This window comes from Gigantopelta aegis, chromosome 5 (assembly GCF_016097555.1).
Source record: "Gigantopelta aegis isolate Gae_Host chromosome 5, Gae_host_genome, whole genome shotgun sequence".
Lineage (NCBI taxonomy): Eukaryota > Metazoa > Mollusca > Gastropoda > Neomphalida > Peltospiridae > Gigantopelta > Gigantopelta aegis.
The window spans coordinates 4,231,968-4,246,330 of NC_054703.1; the positions used below are offsets into that span (position 1 = coordinate 4,231,968).

At 39.4% G+C, this 14,363-nt stretch overlaps 1 protein-coding gene across 4 annotated transcripts in view; it reads right to left on the reverse strand.

Annotated features, from left to right (window-relative positions):
• LOC121373451 (flocculation protein FLO11-like) overlaps window positions 1-14,363 on the reverse strand; it is a 71,757-nt gene extending 57,394 nt beyond the window's left edge. For all 4 annotated transcript variants that reach the window (XM_041500114.1, XM_041500115.1, XM_041500116.1 and 1 more), the window contains exon 1: window positions 14,176-14,363. In XM_041500114.1, the coding sequence (XP_041356048.1) occupies window positions 14,176-14,209 (34 nt within the window). In that variant the 5' untranslated portion in view covers window positions 14,210-14,363. The remainder of the gene's footprint in view (window positions 1-14,175) is intronic.

Consider the following 14,363-nt stretch of genomic DNA (forward strand, 5'->3'; position numbering starts at 1 on the left):
TGTGTGTGTGTGTGTGTGTGTGTGTGTGTGTGTGTGTGTGTGCATAAATAAAATATAAATATTTTTAATAATTCACAGCATTAGTCGTCTCCATCAATATGACGTTACCACGACTGGCAGAAATTAGTTTGACGTCACGTATTTTAACTAATTTATGAAAATGTTACCCTCAAATATACAGGTCTTGTTGACCCTTGACAGCAACACAGTGTTACCGCCTTGCAAATTTATGTATACCTTTAAATTGGCATACCGTTATTTCACGGGTTAATGGGTGTTTACAGTGTATTCTCCCGAAACATCAAGTTGACCAAGAAATACATACCACCCCATTCATCCCCCCACCCATCCACCCCACTCATACACATACCCAAGACCCCCCTCCCCCACCCCCACCCCACACACACACCCTAACCCTAGTAAAGGAAATAAATGCATTGTATTCGTCTTCTAAGCACTACATTCGGGGGGAGGGGAATCCAGAAGGGGGCGCACCCCCAACAAACTCCCCTTGGATCCGCACTTGGAAGTCTATTTGTAAAGCTGACATGAGCTATTTGTCACAGAGAGTTTTAGTGTTTAATAATGAGTTGACTGACACTGTTTTACAACACCTGTTAAACTTGCCATTAAAGTAGCAATGTCGTTTTCTTTCGTTAGTTCACACTTACCAAACAATTTGTCATTAAAGTGGTGAGTCGGTTTCGTTTTTGGGTGGGGGTTTCAACACATCTCCCAACCATTTGTCACTGAAGACGCTTTTCAAAGTGATGAGTTCTTTAATTTCCTAACACATACTTAACAATTTTTCTTTAAATTAGCAATGTCGTGCCAGGAACAACTTTTATCAACATAGTTGTGGGCTTTGTTTGTTTGTTTGTTTGTTTGTTTATTTCATTGAGCGTGTTTTGGTTTTGGTTTTTTGGTGATGCATTTGACTTGTTTTAGGAGTAGTATTTATTCTCCCTCTTCCCCTTTCCCTCACTCACAGTCTCTCACCCTCACCACCTCCTTTCTGTCTCTTTCTATCTCACATTGTCAATCTCTCTTTGTCTGTCTGTCTGTCTCCCCTCTCTCTCTCTCTCTCTCTCTCTCTCTCTCTCTCTCTCTCTCTCTCTCTCTCTCTCTCTCTCTCTCTCTCTCTCTCTCTCTCTCTCTCTCTCTCTCTCTCTCTCTCTCTCTCTCTCTCTCCATGTCTGTCTCTGTCTCACTCTCTTTACCGGCCTCGGTGGCGTCGTGGTTAGGCCATCTGTCTACATGCTGGTAGGTACTGGGTTCGGATCCCAGTCGGTGCATGGGATTTTTAATCCAAATATTGACTCCAAACCCTGAGTGAGTGCTCTGCAAGGCTCAATGGGTAGGTGTAAACCACTTGCACAGACCAGTGATCCATAACTGGTTCAACTAAGGCCATGGTTTGTGCTATCCTGCCTGTGGGAAGCGCAAATAAAAGATCCCTTGCTGCCTGTCGTAAAAGAGTAGCCTATGTGGCGACAGTGGGTTTCCTCTAAAACCAATGTCAGAATGACCATATGTCTGACGTCCATTAGCCGATGATAAGATAAAAAAAATCAATGTGCTCTAGTGGCGTCGTTAAATAAAACAAACTTTACTTTACTGTCTCACTCTCAGTCTCTCTGTCACAATATCTCTCACCGTCTATCTGTCTCTCCCACTCTTTCTTAATTGGGTTGGGGGGGTTTCGGTTTGTTTTTTGTTTTTTGTTGTGGGTTGTGTTTGTTTTGTTTGTCATGGGGTTTATATTTGTTGTGTATTTGTTTGTTTTGTATTTGTTTGTTTTGTTTTTGTTTGTTTTGTATTTGATAGGAGTTGAGTTGAAGCACGTAGGTGAGAGAAACAGTATCAAATACAGAGAGACAGAGAGAGAACGAAAGAAAGAAAGAAAGATGGATGGATAGATGGATGGATGTTTAAGGAAGTTCACCATTTAATAGTCTTAATACATCTTATCTGCCGGAGACGCCCGCGGTTTTGACAGTCACGTTATGAAGTCAAGCTTTGCGCTATGGTGACGCTACTGTAATGTAAAAATATCTCTTGTTGACAGTTCATCATATTCCCGGGATTAAACGTCTCGGTCCGGTGCTAAAACACGGATCCCGTTGACAACGACTTGACAAGAAGATTTGGCGTACAATGGTTAGAGTTTAAGAGTTTACGGAGTGTTTATAACTGTGAGTTATTAGTCTTTACGTCCCGACGAACTGCAGAACGGCGCTGTCTCTTGTTAATTCACTCATTCTTGTGCGCGCTTTATCAGTAGATGTCTCTTTACCTCTGTCAATCTCAATCTCTCTCTCTCTCTCTCTCTCTCTCTCTCTCTCTCTCTCTCTCTCTCTCTCTCTCTCTCTCTCTCTCTCTCTCTCTCTCTGTCTCTGTCTCTGTCTCTTTATCTGTATCTATGTCTTGCAAAACTAGTTCTTTCTCACACACGCACGCACACACGCGCGCACATATACACATACATGCACACACGCGCGCGCTCATACATGCCACATGACATATCAGTGAAACAGTAGCCTCTGCTCTATGTTTTGAAATGCGCCTGGCATTGTCTGCGAATACACACAGTCCATATCAAACAGTGGGCCTTCGACGATAAGACAATCAATGCCCATTGTCATTCTTAGACAATTTTAATATACCCGAGACTGCAGCATTTAAAAGGAGGTGAAAAAATGGAAAAGAAAAAAGTCTGACGTAGCTGTAGGCAAGACGGAAGTGACGTTAAGAAGGATTTTGTTTACGATTGCTCAGACCGACATCAAAGAGAAGAGATTGAAACCCGACCTGTTTACTTCCTGTCTCCAGTGATTTATTCCTCTTGAATAAACATGCGTGTCCTTTAGGAGACGGCAGCAAATAGTAAAATGATAATAACAACAGCAATTAACTCGTTATGTTTACAAACAAAGACTTCCAGGCGCACGTGTAGGTGACTGATGTCCACCACACCTTCGCTCGAAGCGGGTTTTCTTCTTTTTTAAATATATGGTTCCAACTCCGCCTGTCGGAGGACTGCCAGTCTAGAACGCCAAAACCATTTCCAGGACTCTCGTAAACAGTGGAACGTCTGAATACGCATATGGATGACCACAGAATAATTATTATTAATATTTCAAGAAAAAATGTAAAATATTTACGGAAATATTGTACAAGAAACAGTAAATATTTTACAGAAATGTTATACAAGAAACGAAATATTTTACAGAAATGTTGTACAAGAAACTGTAAACAGTATATTGAAATATTGTACAAGAAAAGTTCTGTAAATGTTTTACAATAATTGTACAAGAAACTAGATATTTTACAGACATAATGAACTATATATTTGAATGAAATATCATTCTTTTTGGTTGTCAACAATATTTCATTTCAACTTATTTCCGTGCTTATATCCAATTAAAGTTCAAGTACGCTGTCCTGGGCACACACCTCAGCTATCTGGGCTGTCTGTCCAGGACAGTGGGTTAGTGGTTTGTCGTCAACAGTGACTCACTTATAAAATTAATGCGTGATGACGGTGATGACGGTGATGACGGTGTATTGGCATTTACATTGAACTGCAAGTGTATTATGAAGTGTCAAGACTGATTGAGGTATTTCTGACTGATTACACAATGACGGACTGACAACTGTCTGGACAAATGACATCCTCTCGACGTTGTAGGACGTCCACTGCCCCAAAGGTAATGTAAACGCGTGACTGCTTGCTCACATGGCGGGACGTAGCCCAGTTGTAAAGAGTGGGCTCATTGGGCTATTTCAGTGCACCACGACTGGTATATCAAAGGCCGTGGTATGTGTTATCCTGTCTGTGGGATGGTGCATATAAAAGATCCCTTGCTGCTAATAGAAAAGAGTAGCCCATGTAGTGGCGACAGCGGGTTTCCTCTCTCCATATATATGTGGTCCTTAACCATATGTCCGACGCCATATAACCGTAAATAAAATGTGTTGAGTGTGCGTCGTTAAATAAAAATTTCCTTCCTTCTTGCTCACGTGACTTATAAATGCAGCTAACCATTGCATTTGTTGACATTGTTTTGCGAAAAAAATAAAGTACTATAACGGTATGGCATTTGCTTTCATAAAACATGTTACTCTGTGTAACTTACTTTTCAACATTATTGCGTCCAAGTTATACAATAAAAACTGCGCCGTACATTCCTGAAATGAATGGAATGGAATGGAAAATTGTTTAACGTACACATTCAGAGCAAGCTGTTGTAGCGCACGCCTGTCCTGGGCACAAGTACCGGGGGACTCAGCCGGTTCTTCCGTTCAGGACAGGAAAGGGTTGGGGTGGGTGAAGGAGGGACCGCCTGCACTGGCATGTGCAAGGGAGTCCTGAATTGAACCGTGATTTGCTCATTTGTAGACCAGCTGATACTTCTAAACTAATACCTTTGTCTGTCCAACCTAATAAGCATCAGACTGTTTAATCACTTGTTTGACCAAGACATGTACGTCATGCAATTAACGTCAATACCATCACGTGGATAACTAGGCAAGATTTTACCACGTTATTTATTGTTTGTCGATTCAGTGAATTGAATGCATTCAAAACTACCACTGGGTCAGACTACTGTCGTAATTCGTAAAAGCGGAGTGGTCTTAGAACCAGGGTGGTCTTAGTACCAGGGTGGTCGTTGTGTGTGTGTGTGTGTGTGTGTGTGTGTGTGTGTGTGAGTGTGTGTTTGTGTGTGAGTGTGTGTGTGTGTGTGTGTGCCTGTGTGTGTGTGTGTGTGTGTGTGTGTGTGTGTGTGTATTACGGAAATGTTGTATTAGGAACTTTAAATATTTTACAGAAATATTATACAAGGAAATGTAAATATTTTACAGAAATGTTGTACAAGAAACTCTAAGTATTCCTGGAAATATTGTACAGGGAATTTAAAATATGTTTACAGACATATTACTCAAATAATTTTAGGGCATTCCTTTATTCCTTCATTCATTTCATTTCAACTTATTATCGTGTTTATATCCAATTCAGGTTCAAGCACGCTGTCCTGGGCACACACCTCAGCTATCTGGACTGTCTGTCCAGTACAGTGATTTAGTTGTTAATTGTTAGTGGTTAGTGAGGGAGAAGAGTGGCCTTACACCTACCCACTGAGTCGTTAAAACGCTCTCTGGGTGGGAGCCATACCGGGCTTCGAACCCAGTACCTACCAGCCTTATTGTCCGGTGGCTTAACGACGACACCACCGAGGCCGGTACCGGGCTTCGAACCCAGTACCTACCAGCCTTATTGTCCGGTGGCTTAACGACGACACCACCGAGGCCGGTACCGGGCTTCGAACCCAGTACCTACCAGCCTTATTGTCCGGTGGCTTAACGACGACACCACCGAGGCCGGTACCGGGCTTCGAACCCAGTACCTACCAGCCTTATTGTTCGGTGGCTTAACGACGACACCACCGAGGCCGGTACCGGGCTTCGAACCCAGTACCTACCAGCCTTATTGTCCGGTGGCTTAACGACGACACCACCGAGGCCGGTACCGGGCTTCGAACCCTGTACCTACCAGCCTTATTGTCCGGTGGCTTAACGACGACACCACCGAGGCCGGTACCGGGCTTCGAACCCAGTATCTACCAGCCTTATTGTTCGGTGGCTTAACGACGACACCACCGAGGCCGGTACCGGGCTTCGAACCCTGTACCTACCAGCCTTATTGTCCGGTGGCTTAACGACGACACCACCGAGGCCGGTACCGGGCTTCGAACCCTGTACCTACCAGCCTTATTGTCCGGTGGCTTAACGACGACACCACCGAGGCCGCTCCCGGGCTTCGAACCCAGTACCTACCAGCCTTATTGTCCGGTGGCTTAACGACGACACCACCGAGGCCGGTACCGGGCTTCGAACCCTGTACCTACCAGCCTTATTGTCCGGTGGCTTAACCACGACACCACCGAGGCCGGTACCGGGCTGCGAACCCAGTACCTACCAGCCTTATGTCCGGTGGCTTAACCACGACACCACCGAGGCCGGTACCGGGCTGCGAACCCAGTACCTACCAGCCTTATGTCCGGTGGCTTAATCACGGCTCCACCGAGGCCGGTACCGGGCTGCGAACCCAGTACCTACCAGCCTTATTGTCCGGTGGCTTAACGACGACACCACCGAGGCCGGTATTTTGAAGGCGAAATACCGCTCAAGATATAATATTAAAGTTTCATAGTGTCGGCTTCCCGCCAAAATTATTTAAAATGATTGGTTAATAACTGTAATTGGTCCATCTACAAGTGGCAGCCCTCCTAATGCGAGGCGGAAGTTACGTAAAGCTGGCACTGGAAATGTGGCAGTCTTCCTATAGACGGACGGAAATGAAAGAAAGTCAGAGAGTGATCACTCAGAGACAAAGAGAGACAGAAAGAAAGAGACAGAAAGAGAGATAGAGACACAGGAAGAGTTAGAGACAGATACACAGAGAGAGATAGAGAGAAAATATAGAGAGAAAGGGATAGAGAGAGGGATACAGAAAGAGACAGATACAGAGAGAGAGAGAGAGAGAGAGAGAGAGAGAGAGAGAGAGAGAGAGAGAGAGAGCCAAACAGAGATAGAAAGAGGGGCTAGAGAGAGAAAGATAGAGAATGGGTCTAGAGAGAGAGAGACAGACAGACAGATAAAGAGAGACAAAGAAAGGGGGAGAAAGATAAACGGAGGGAAAGAGAAAGGGAGTCAAAGACAGAGAGAGCTTCAGAGAGAGAGAGAGAGAGAGAGAGAGAGAGAGAGAGAGGGGGGAGAGAGAGAGAGAGAGAGAGAGAGAGAGAGAGAGAGAGAGAGAGAGAGAGAGAGAGAGAGAGACGCACACAGACATGACCCGTTGTTTATAACAAATGACGCTTCATCTGACGACAGTGAACACAGACAACGTGTCACTGTGTGTCGGGATGTAATCATCTCGTGTCAGCGCGAAATAATCACATCTCCAAATACCATCTCCAAATAACATCTCCAAGTAGACGCGCGCGGCAAAGATTCCACCGAGAATTCATTTTCACTTTTGTTTGTGCCCTTCACAAATATTTTTCACTTCTTTTTTCACTCAGACCATATACATGGCAGATGAGGTAATATAATAATATAATATTTACAGATAACATTTGGAGAACAAAGTATAATAAATAAATAATATAGTAAATACATGTACTCATGTTCATTTCTAGATCACATTCTTGTTAAACCTTGTTTAATGTAATCACATAGTTTTATTAATATATGTTTACTCTGCTTATTAAAAGTATATTCATTTTTTTTTTTTTACATTTGGTTGTATATAATAATATTTAGATACATATAGTACTCTAATATCATTTAGTGTTTTACATTCAAATAAGAAGCGAAATTCGTCACCAATACAACCACTATTACATATATTACATAATCTTTCTTCCTTTAATAAATGAATCCATCTTCCTATTTAAACGGGTAGTCTGTGGTTAGCAAGTCTAAATCTGGTAAATACAATTCTTCGTTTCAAAGGGAGTATGTCTAGATATGGTTCATATGAATGTTCATTTTTAAACAATCTATAAATGATACCTTTTGGGTGAGTTTTCTAGAGAACTGTTCCATTCCTGTATATACATATCGCGATAAATTCTTTGAATTTTTTGTACTAAACATTTTCTATTGACATTAATATAAAATTGGTTTAACCAAATATAGCTTAGACCAGCTAGATCTAAAATATTGTTCACTTTACACAACCATCTTGATTTCAAAATATCTTTTCATATAGACTGAACAAAATATTGTATATAATGTCAGACATTTTCTGCTCTTTGCAATCACGTATCAAGTTCAAGTTCATTTATTGCGTTAAGTTTTTTTACAACTGAACAGCATTATAACAATGAAAAACATCAATATATATATATATATATACACAATAGTGCGAGACAATGGTGGAGAGTGACTTGCAGACAAATACACACAAACAACTAACATAAGAAGCATTATAAATGTACATATAATTAATTTCCTTGTACAAGTAATTGTTCTCTGAATCGGTTCGCCTGTCGTAAGAATTTGCCAAGATTATTTATCTCCTTATTGTTTTCAGTTGTCAAGAGTATGAACATTTTGACATACTTGATATTGCTGCTGGGGTGTCGTTAAACATGCATGCATTCATTCATTCATTCATTCATTCATTCATGCACAAATATGACCATTTTGATGAAAGCTCTAAGCCGCTCTCTTTCATATTTCACATTACGAGCCGTTAACGTAGCTTTGCTGGGATCTGGGACCAGTGTTCGAACTCGGTACCTACCAGTCTTAATGTCTATCAGCTTAACCATTACACAACTAATATTAAGAGTCAAATATTAATTGTATCTAAATTACTCGATGGAAACCGCAGAATTCCTCTATGGTCATTCCACGGAAATAATGGGGCGGGACGTCGGTCTGGGATCGATCCCCGTCGGTGAGCCCATTAGGCTATCTCTCGTCCCAGCAAGTGCAAAACGACTGGTATACCAAAGGCTGTGGTATGTGCTGTCCTGCCTGTGGCATGGTGTATATTAAAGGCCGTTGTATGTTCTGTCCTGCCTGTGGTATGGTGTATATTAAAGGCTGTGGTGTGTGCTGTCCTGCCTGTGGTATGGTGTATATTAAAGGCTGTGGTATGTGCTGTCCTGCCTGTGGTATGGTGTATATTAAAGGTTGTGGTATGTGCTATTCTGCCTATGGTATGGTGTATATTAAAGGTTGTGGTATGTGCTGTCCTGCCTGTGGTATGGTGTATATTAAAGGCTGTGGTATGTGCTGTCCTACCTGTGGTATGGTGTATATTAAAGGTTGTGGTATGTGCTGTACTCTCTGTGGTAAGGTGTATATTAAAGGTTGTGGTATGTGCTGTCCTCTCTGTGGTATGGTGTATATTAAAGGTTGTGGTATGTGCTGTACTCTCTGTGGTAAGGTGTATATTAAAGGTTGTGGTATGTGCTGTCCTCTCTGTGGTATGGTGTATATTAAAGGTTGTGGTATGTGCTGTACTCTCTGTGGTATGGTGTATATTAAAGGTTGTGGTATGTGCTGTCCTACCTGTGGTATGGTGTATATTAAAGGTTGTGGTATGTGCTGTCCTACCTGTGGTATGGTGTATATTAGAGGTTGTGGTATGTGCTGTACTCTCTGTGGTAAGGTGTATATTAGAGGTTGTGGTATGTGCTGTACTCTCTGTGGTAAGGTGTATATTAAAGGTTGTGGTATGTGCTGTACTCTCTGTGGTATGGTGTATATTAAAGGTTGTGGTATGTGCTGTCCTGCCTGTGGTATGGTGTATATTAAAGGTTGTGGTATGTGCTGTCCTACCTGTGGTATGGTGTATATTAAAGGTTGTGGTATGTGCTGTCCTACCTGTGGTAAGGTGTATATTAAAGGTTGTGGTATGTGCTGTCCTGCCTGTGGTATGGTGTATATTAAAGATTCCTTGCTACTAACAGACTGAGACTATGTGTCAAAATTACCAAATGTTTGACATGCAATAAATAAATAAATACATTTTTAACAGTTATTTATATATTTATTTATTTATTTATTTATTGGATGTAATAAATAAATAAATAAGTAAATAAATAATAAATCAATGTACTTTAGTGGTGTCGTTAAACAAAACAAACGTTAACTTTACACGGAAATAGCCGATTTACGTGATCGTCAAAGTTCGGCGCCAGTCGACCGTGTCGTCCGTGAGATTGAGATTCGCGGCACGTCCGTGACACGACGTCAACTCCTCTGTCTGACAGGGTTATTTACACGTCATGATCGTCTGTCCATGTCTCCCGCTGTTTAGATACACACTCGTGGTGACCTGGCGACCAAAATAGCTACACGTCGGTTACTCGCACGTCATACACACACTCGCACGTAGTTTTTCAAATAAAAGTTAAAGTTTCTTTTGTTTACTGACACCACTAGAGAACATTGATTTATTAATCATCCGCTAGTTAATGTCAAATATTTGGTAATTTGATATACATTTTTAACGACACCACTAGAGCACATTCACAATCGATGTGCTCTAGTGGTGTCGTTAAACAAAACAAACGTTCTTATATATGCAGTAAAGTATTCTTATAACGAACTGCATGGGACCAGGACCATCGGTTCGTTATATCAGTAGTTCGTTGTAAACATTTACAGAAGTTAGCAGTTTTCATTTAGGAAGTCGGCCATTTTGGATTTTTCAAATTTAAACACCATAAACACAATAATTAGTGGGGTGGGTTTTTTTAATATTTCATTTATTATCACCAATAGAAGCAAATATGCAAATAAATACAGCATGTTGAATCAAATGAGTTTTCAGTCAGTCACGTTTTGAAACAAAGTTGCTTATTTTTGTCTGCTTAGTGAGGATTGGTCTCATGGCCTGGTGCACTGGTTGGAACGAGAAATAGCCCAATAGGCCACCGACGAGGATCGGTCTAAACCACCCGTGCATCAGGTGAGAGCGCTTTACTACTGAACTACGTTTCTTCCCTTTTTCAAGAAATGTTATTTTTGTTTAATTATGTAAAAGTAATTCTTAAGTATTTGTATTCTTTCACACTTTGATGAAATCCCGCGAGACTTTAACAAGACTTAAAATGGCGTCATTACGTTTTAGCACCATATAAGCATGACGATAAACGTAATTTGAAACAACTGTTATTTCGTTTGGACGTGAAGATATTTCTCATGGAAAAACTCCGTCGCTTGAGGAAATAATGAAAAGCATGCATTGAAAACTACAATTTGTTGCGAACGAAGTATCGGTTACTTGAAAACAAGAAGTCCTAACCGATTCTGGACCTCATCTATCCAGGGCTGCTGTTGGATGTAAAACATTTAAAGTCGCAGACACCAAGTTTGCTTAATCTACAAACCTGTAACACATTTGGATCAATAACAGCGTGAATCAAGAGTCTGTGATGTAGAAATGGGGAAAATACTCTCTAAAAATAGACTAGAGAGAGAATACTTTTTTTACGTGTCCATATACCACGAAGGTTTTGAACACGCCTGTCACGGGCTTAACCTCTGACATCGCCAGTGACCAAGACAATAGACTACAGCGGCGTTTCCATGGCAGTTACGTCTCGGACGTATGAGTTTTTCAAAATATGTAAAATACATTTTGGGGTATTAAAAACACCCGGATGACAACAAACACTTCGGTTATACGGAAATGGATAACAGTAAAATCTAAGTAATGGGTGATTTCAACGATTAAAAACGACTCTTAATTGTGAAGAATACGCCGAGTGTTTATAAAGTAAGGTCTGTCATTTTAAACGAAACTAGATAAAACGTGTCATTTTGATAGGGAATCTGCTACATAAATGGGAGGAACAATTATTTCCCCACTGAAAGGGAATCTGCTACATAAATGAGAGGAACAATTAGTTAACATTTTCCCACACAATCAGTTATGGTGCTCAATCATCACATCAGTAAAGTTAAACAGATCAATTTTCGATTATAATCGATCAACAGTGCCTTATTAGCTAAAACTCATATAAATCATATTATTAAGTTTCAAATCCATAACACTTCTGTTAAACAAATCACAAAATCAATCTATGTACGTAAAGAAACAAAAATTCTTAAATTAATATCAATCGGTATAAGATTACTCATTAAAATTCATTTCCAAATGCTTGAACAGCCAATATATGCAGTTTCGTTTGAAGTAATCGATAACGCAGTAGCAGACAGAAACAAAAGGCGGTTGCCTTCATCTCTGTATCAAAACAAGATACAACCTTTGTAATTTGCTGGTAAGTTGTAAAGAAACGTTTTTATATACACTGAGATTTTTCGTTTTATTGATTTGCGAGTTCAAACGGAAATTCCTGAGTTGATGCATTGTAAGATGTTTCCGACTAATAAAATATTTCTATGATTAAACTTATATAAAAAAATTTATTTTAGGAAATAAAATGAAATTTAACCTAGTACAAATATTAGAACGATCAGAAATACGTTTAATATACAGCCACTAATATTTTATGCAGAAAAAATATATTTCATATGTAATTACAACCGGTAAAAAGTCTCTTTTAGTCGATAACATCTTACAAATTGCAGCAAACTCAGGAATGTCCCTTTAAAACGTAATACTATGTTTCTATATAGCTATAGCCTATAGTTTGTGTCAATTCGTCGGTTCCCTTTTGACGCAAACGGAAACTACTCCCTGCGAACGGAAACTACTCCCTGCAAACGGAAACTACTCCCTGCGAACGGAAACTACTCCCTGCAAACGGAAACTACTCCCTGCGAACGGAAACTACTCCCTGCAAACGGAAACTACTCCCTGCGAACGGAAACTACTCCCTGCGAACGCTTATAAGATGGAGATTAAAAATATTTCAAACAAAATCTCTATAAATGGATAAATAATTTATTAAATAAATAATTGTACTGTTTTGTAATAGGCGTCTGGATTGGTTAAAATGCTATCATGTGATCTAAAAAAAAAAAAAACGTTCATTCTTCCATGCACGTGTAAACTGCACTTTTCGGTAAACAAATAAAAACAATGTTATTACCGGAATTACTTTTTATCAATTACGTCAACAACGGAATCCCCGAGGATTCCATCGTTTCTATTTTTATCCCAATATCGTCTGCACTGTGGGTGACAGTGACAATTCAGGCTTTAAACGACTCCGGTTTTGAACTGAGACACATAATGTATATGACAGGCCACAAAAATTAAGCTTCTATTTGTCGTTATAGCAGAGAATGCTCAACAAATCAAAAGAAAGACATGAGCGCAGCTCTGTCACATTTGACAAAAACACCAAACCGACAACTTACACGTGCGAAAACACATACGCCTTCGTGCACGCACCTGTCCTTTCCGAGAATAATATCACACAATCACAAACTTCCTCTGAAATCCACACACACACTAACACTGAAACCAGTTTATCCCTTCCCAGTCAGTCTTCACATTCACTTTCCACTAATTCAACTTTTAACAACTGCAATTTTAATATAGTAATTAATTAATCTTCTAAATAATTTGACGCTCTCCTTATGTTAGTTCAAAAATCTTATTCTAACCGCTTTACAACAAATCTTCCATTTAAGTTTATAGATCGTTCAATTCTTAATTAATTATCTTTGATATTTTTAAAGAAAAAAAAACAAACTTTTTGCGTTATCAGTTATTTTAAATTTTATAACTTTTTTTATCCACATTTGATTCAGAAAATTAAAATTGATAAAACCTTATGTAAATCATTATAATGAATCGGAGGTTTGACGGAAATAAACAAATGTAACTTTCTAAGGGAATTCCCTTATTTGTGTACGCCATTCATACAGTGTGTAAAACGGTTTTGGTGTTTATCATCGCATGAACGTCAAAAATATCAAGTTCAATTCTTAAATACATATATATATATATAAACGTATTTTTGTAAACTGTATATGCAATTATAATTCCGTTTAGCTATAAATCAATATTCAAATGACGTAGGAATATGTGACGCGATGTCGTTTTGAATGGGAACCATGTTAGATATCCTTCCATAAAATAAACTAGTGCATGACGGTGATTATTGGTTTTTGAGGGGTTTTTTGTGTGTTTTTTGTGTGGGGCTGGTTTTTTGTTTGTTTTTTAGTTTTCAGAACGCTGGACAACTTTCAATGTAAAGTTTTTATTGACTGGTTTTTCTTTGACGACTGTTGGTGCATACGTCATTTCTGGAGTGTTGCCGTTGTACGTTTGCTTAAATGCCAATAAACATAGTGCCGCGACTTGATTAATTTACATCTAATTTGCAAAGTTATCACATTCTTAAAGTATGTGATCTGAAAAATATCACAAACTTTTATTGCATTGGATACGATACCTATGATATATATATATATATATATATATATATATATATATATATATATATATATATATATATATATATATATATATATATATATATATTATAAAAGAAAACAAGTGTACAGTATAATATGTTTTTAAAATCATTTTAAAGGAATAATTTCCTTTGACATTTTTCAATTCATCATAAAAAAAGAACAACTGCTAAATAACTAAATATATATATTTGTTTTAAATAGATAAGCAAATAAAGAAACAAACAAAATATTAATAAAATGTCTTAGGCCTACCTAAGTGAGACGTTATTGAGTTAAACCTCTTCATGGTTTCCGTGAAGACCGCCAACTAAAGTCCGAGAGTGTGCGAGTCTCGGTCAGGTAAGACGTGAGTTCCGCCGCCACTGACTGTCATGACAATCTGCCTATCCGCCGATTTATCGCACGACTCGGGGAACACGCCAGCTTGTGTCAAACACGCG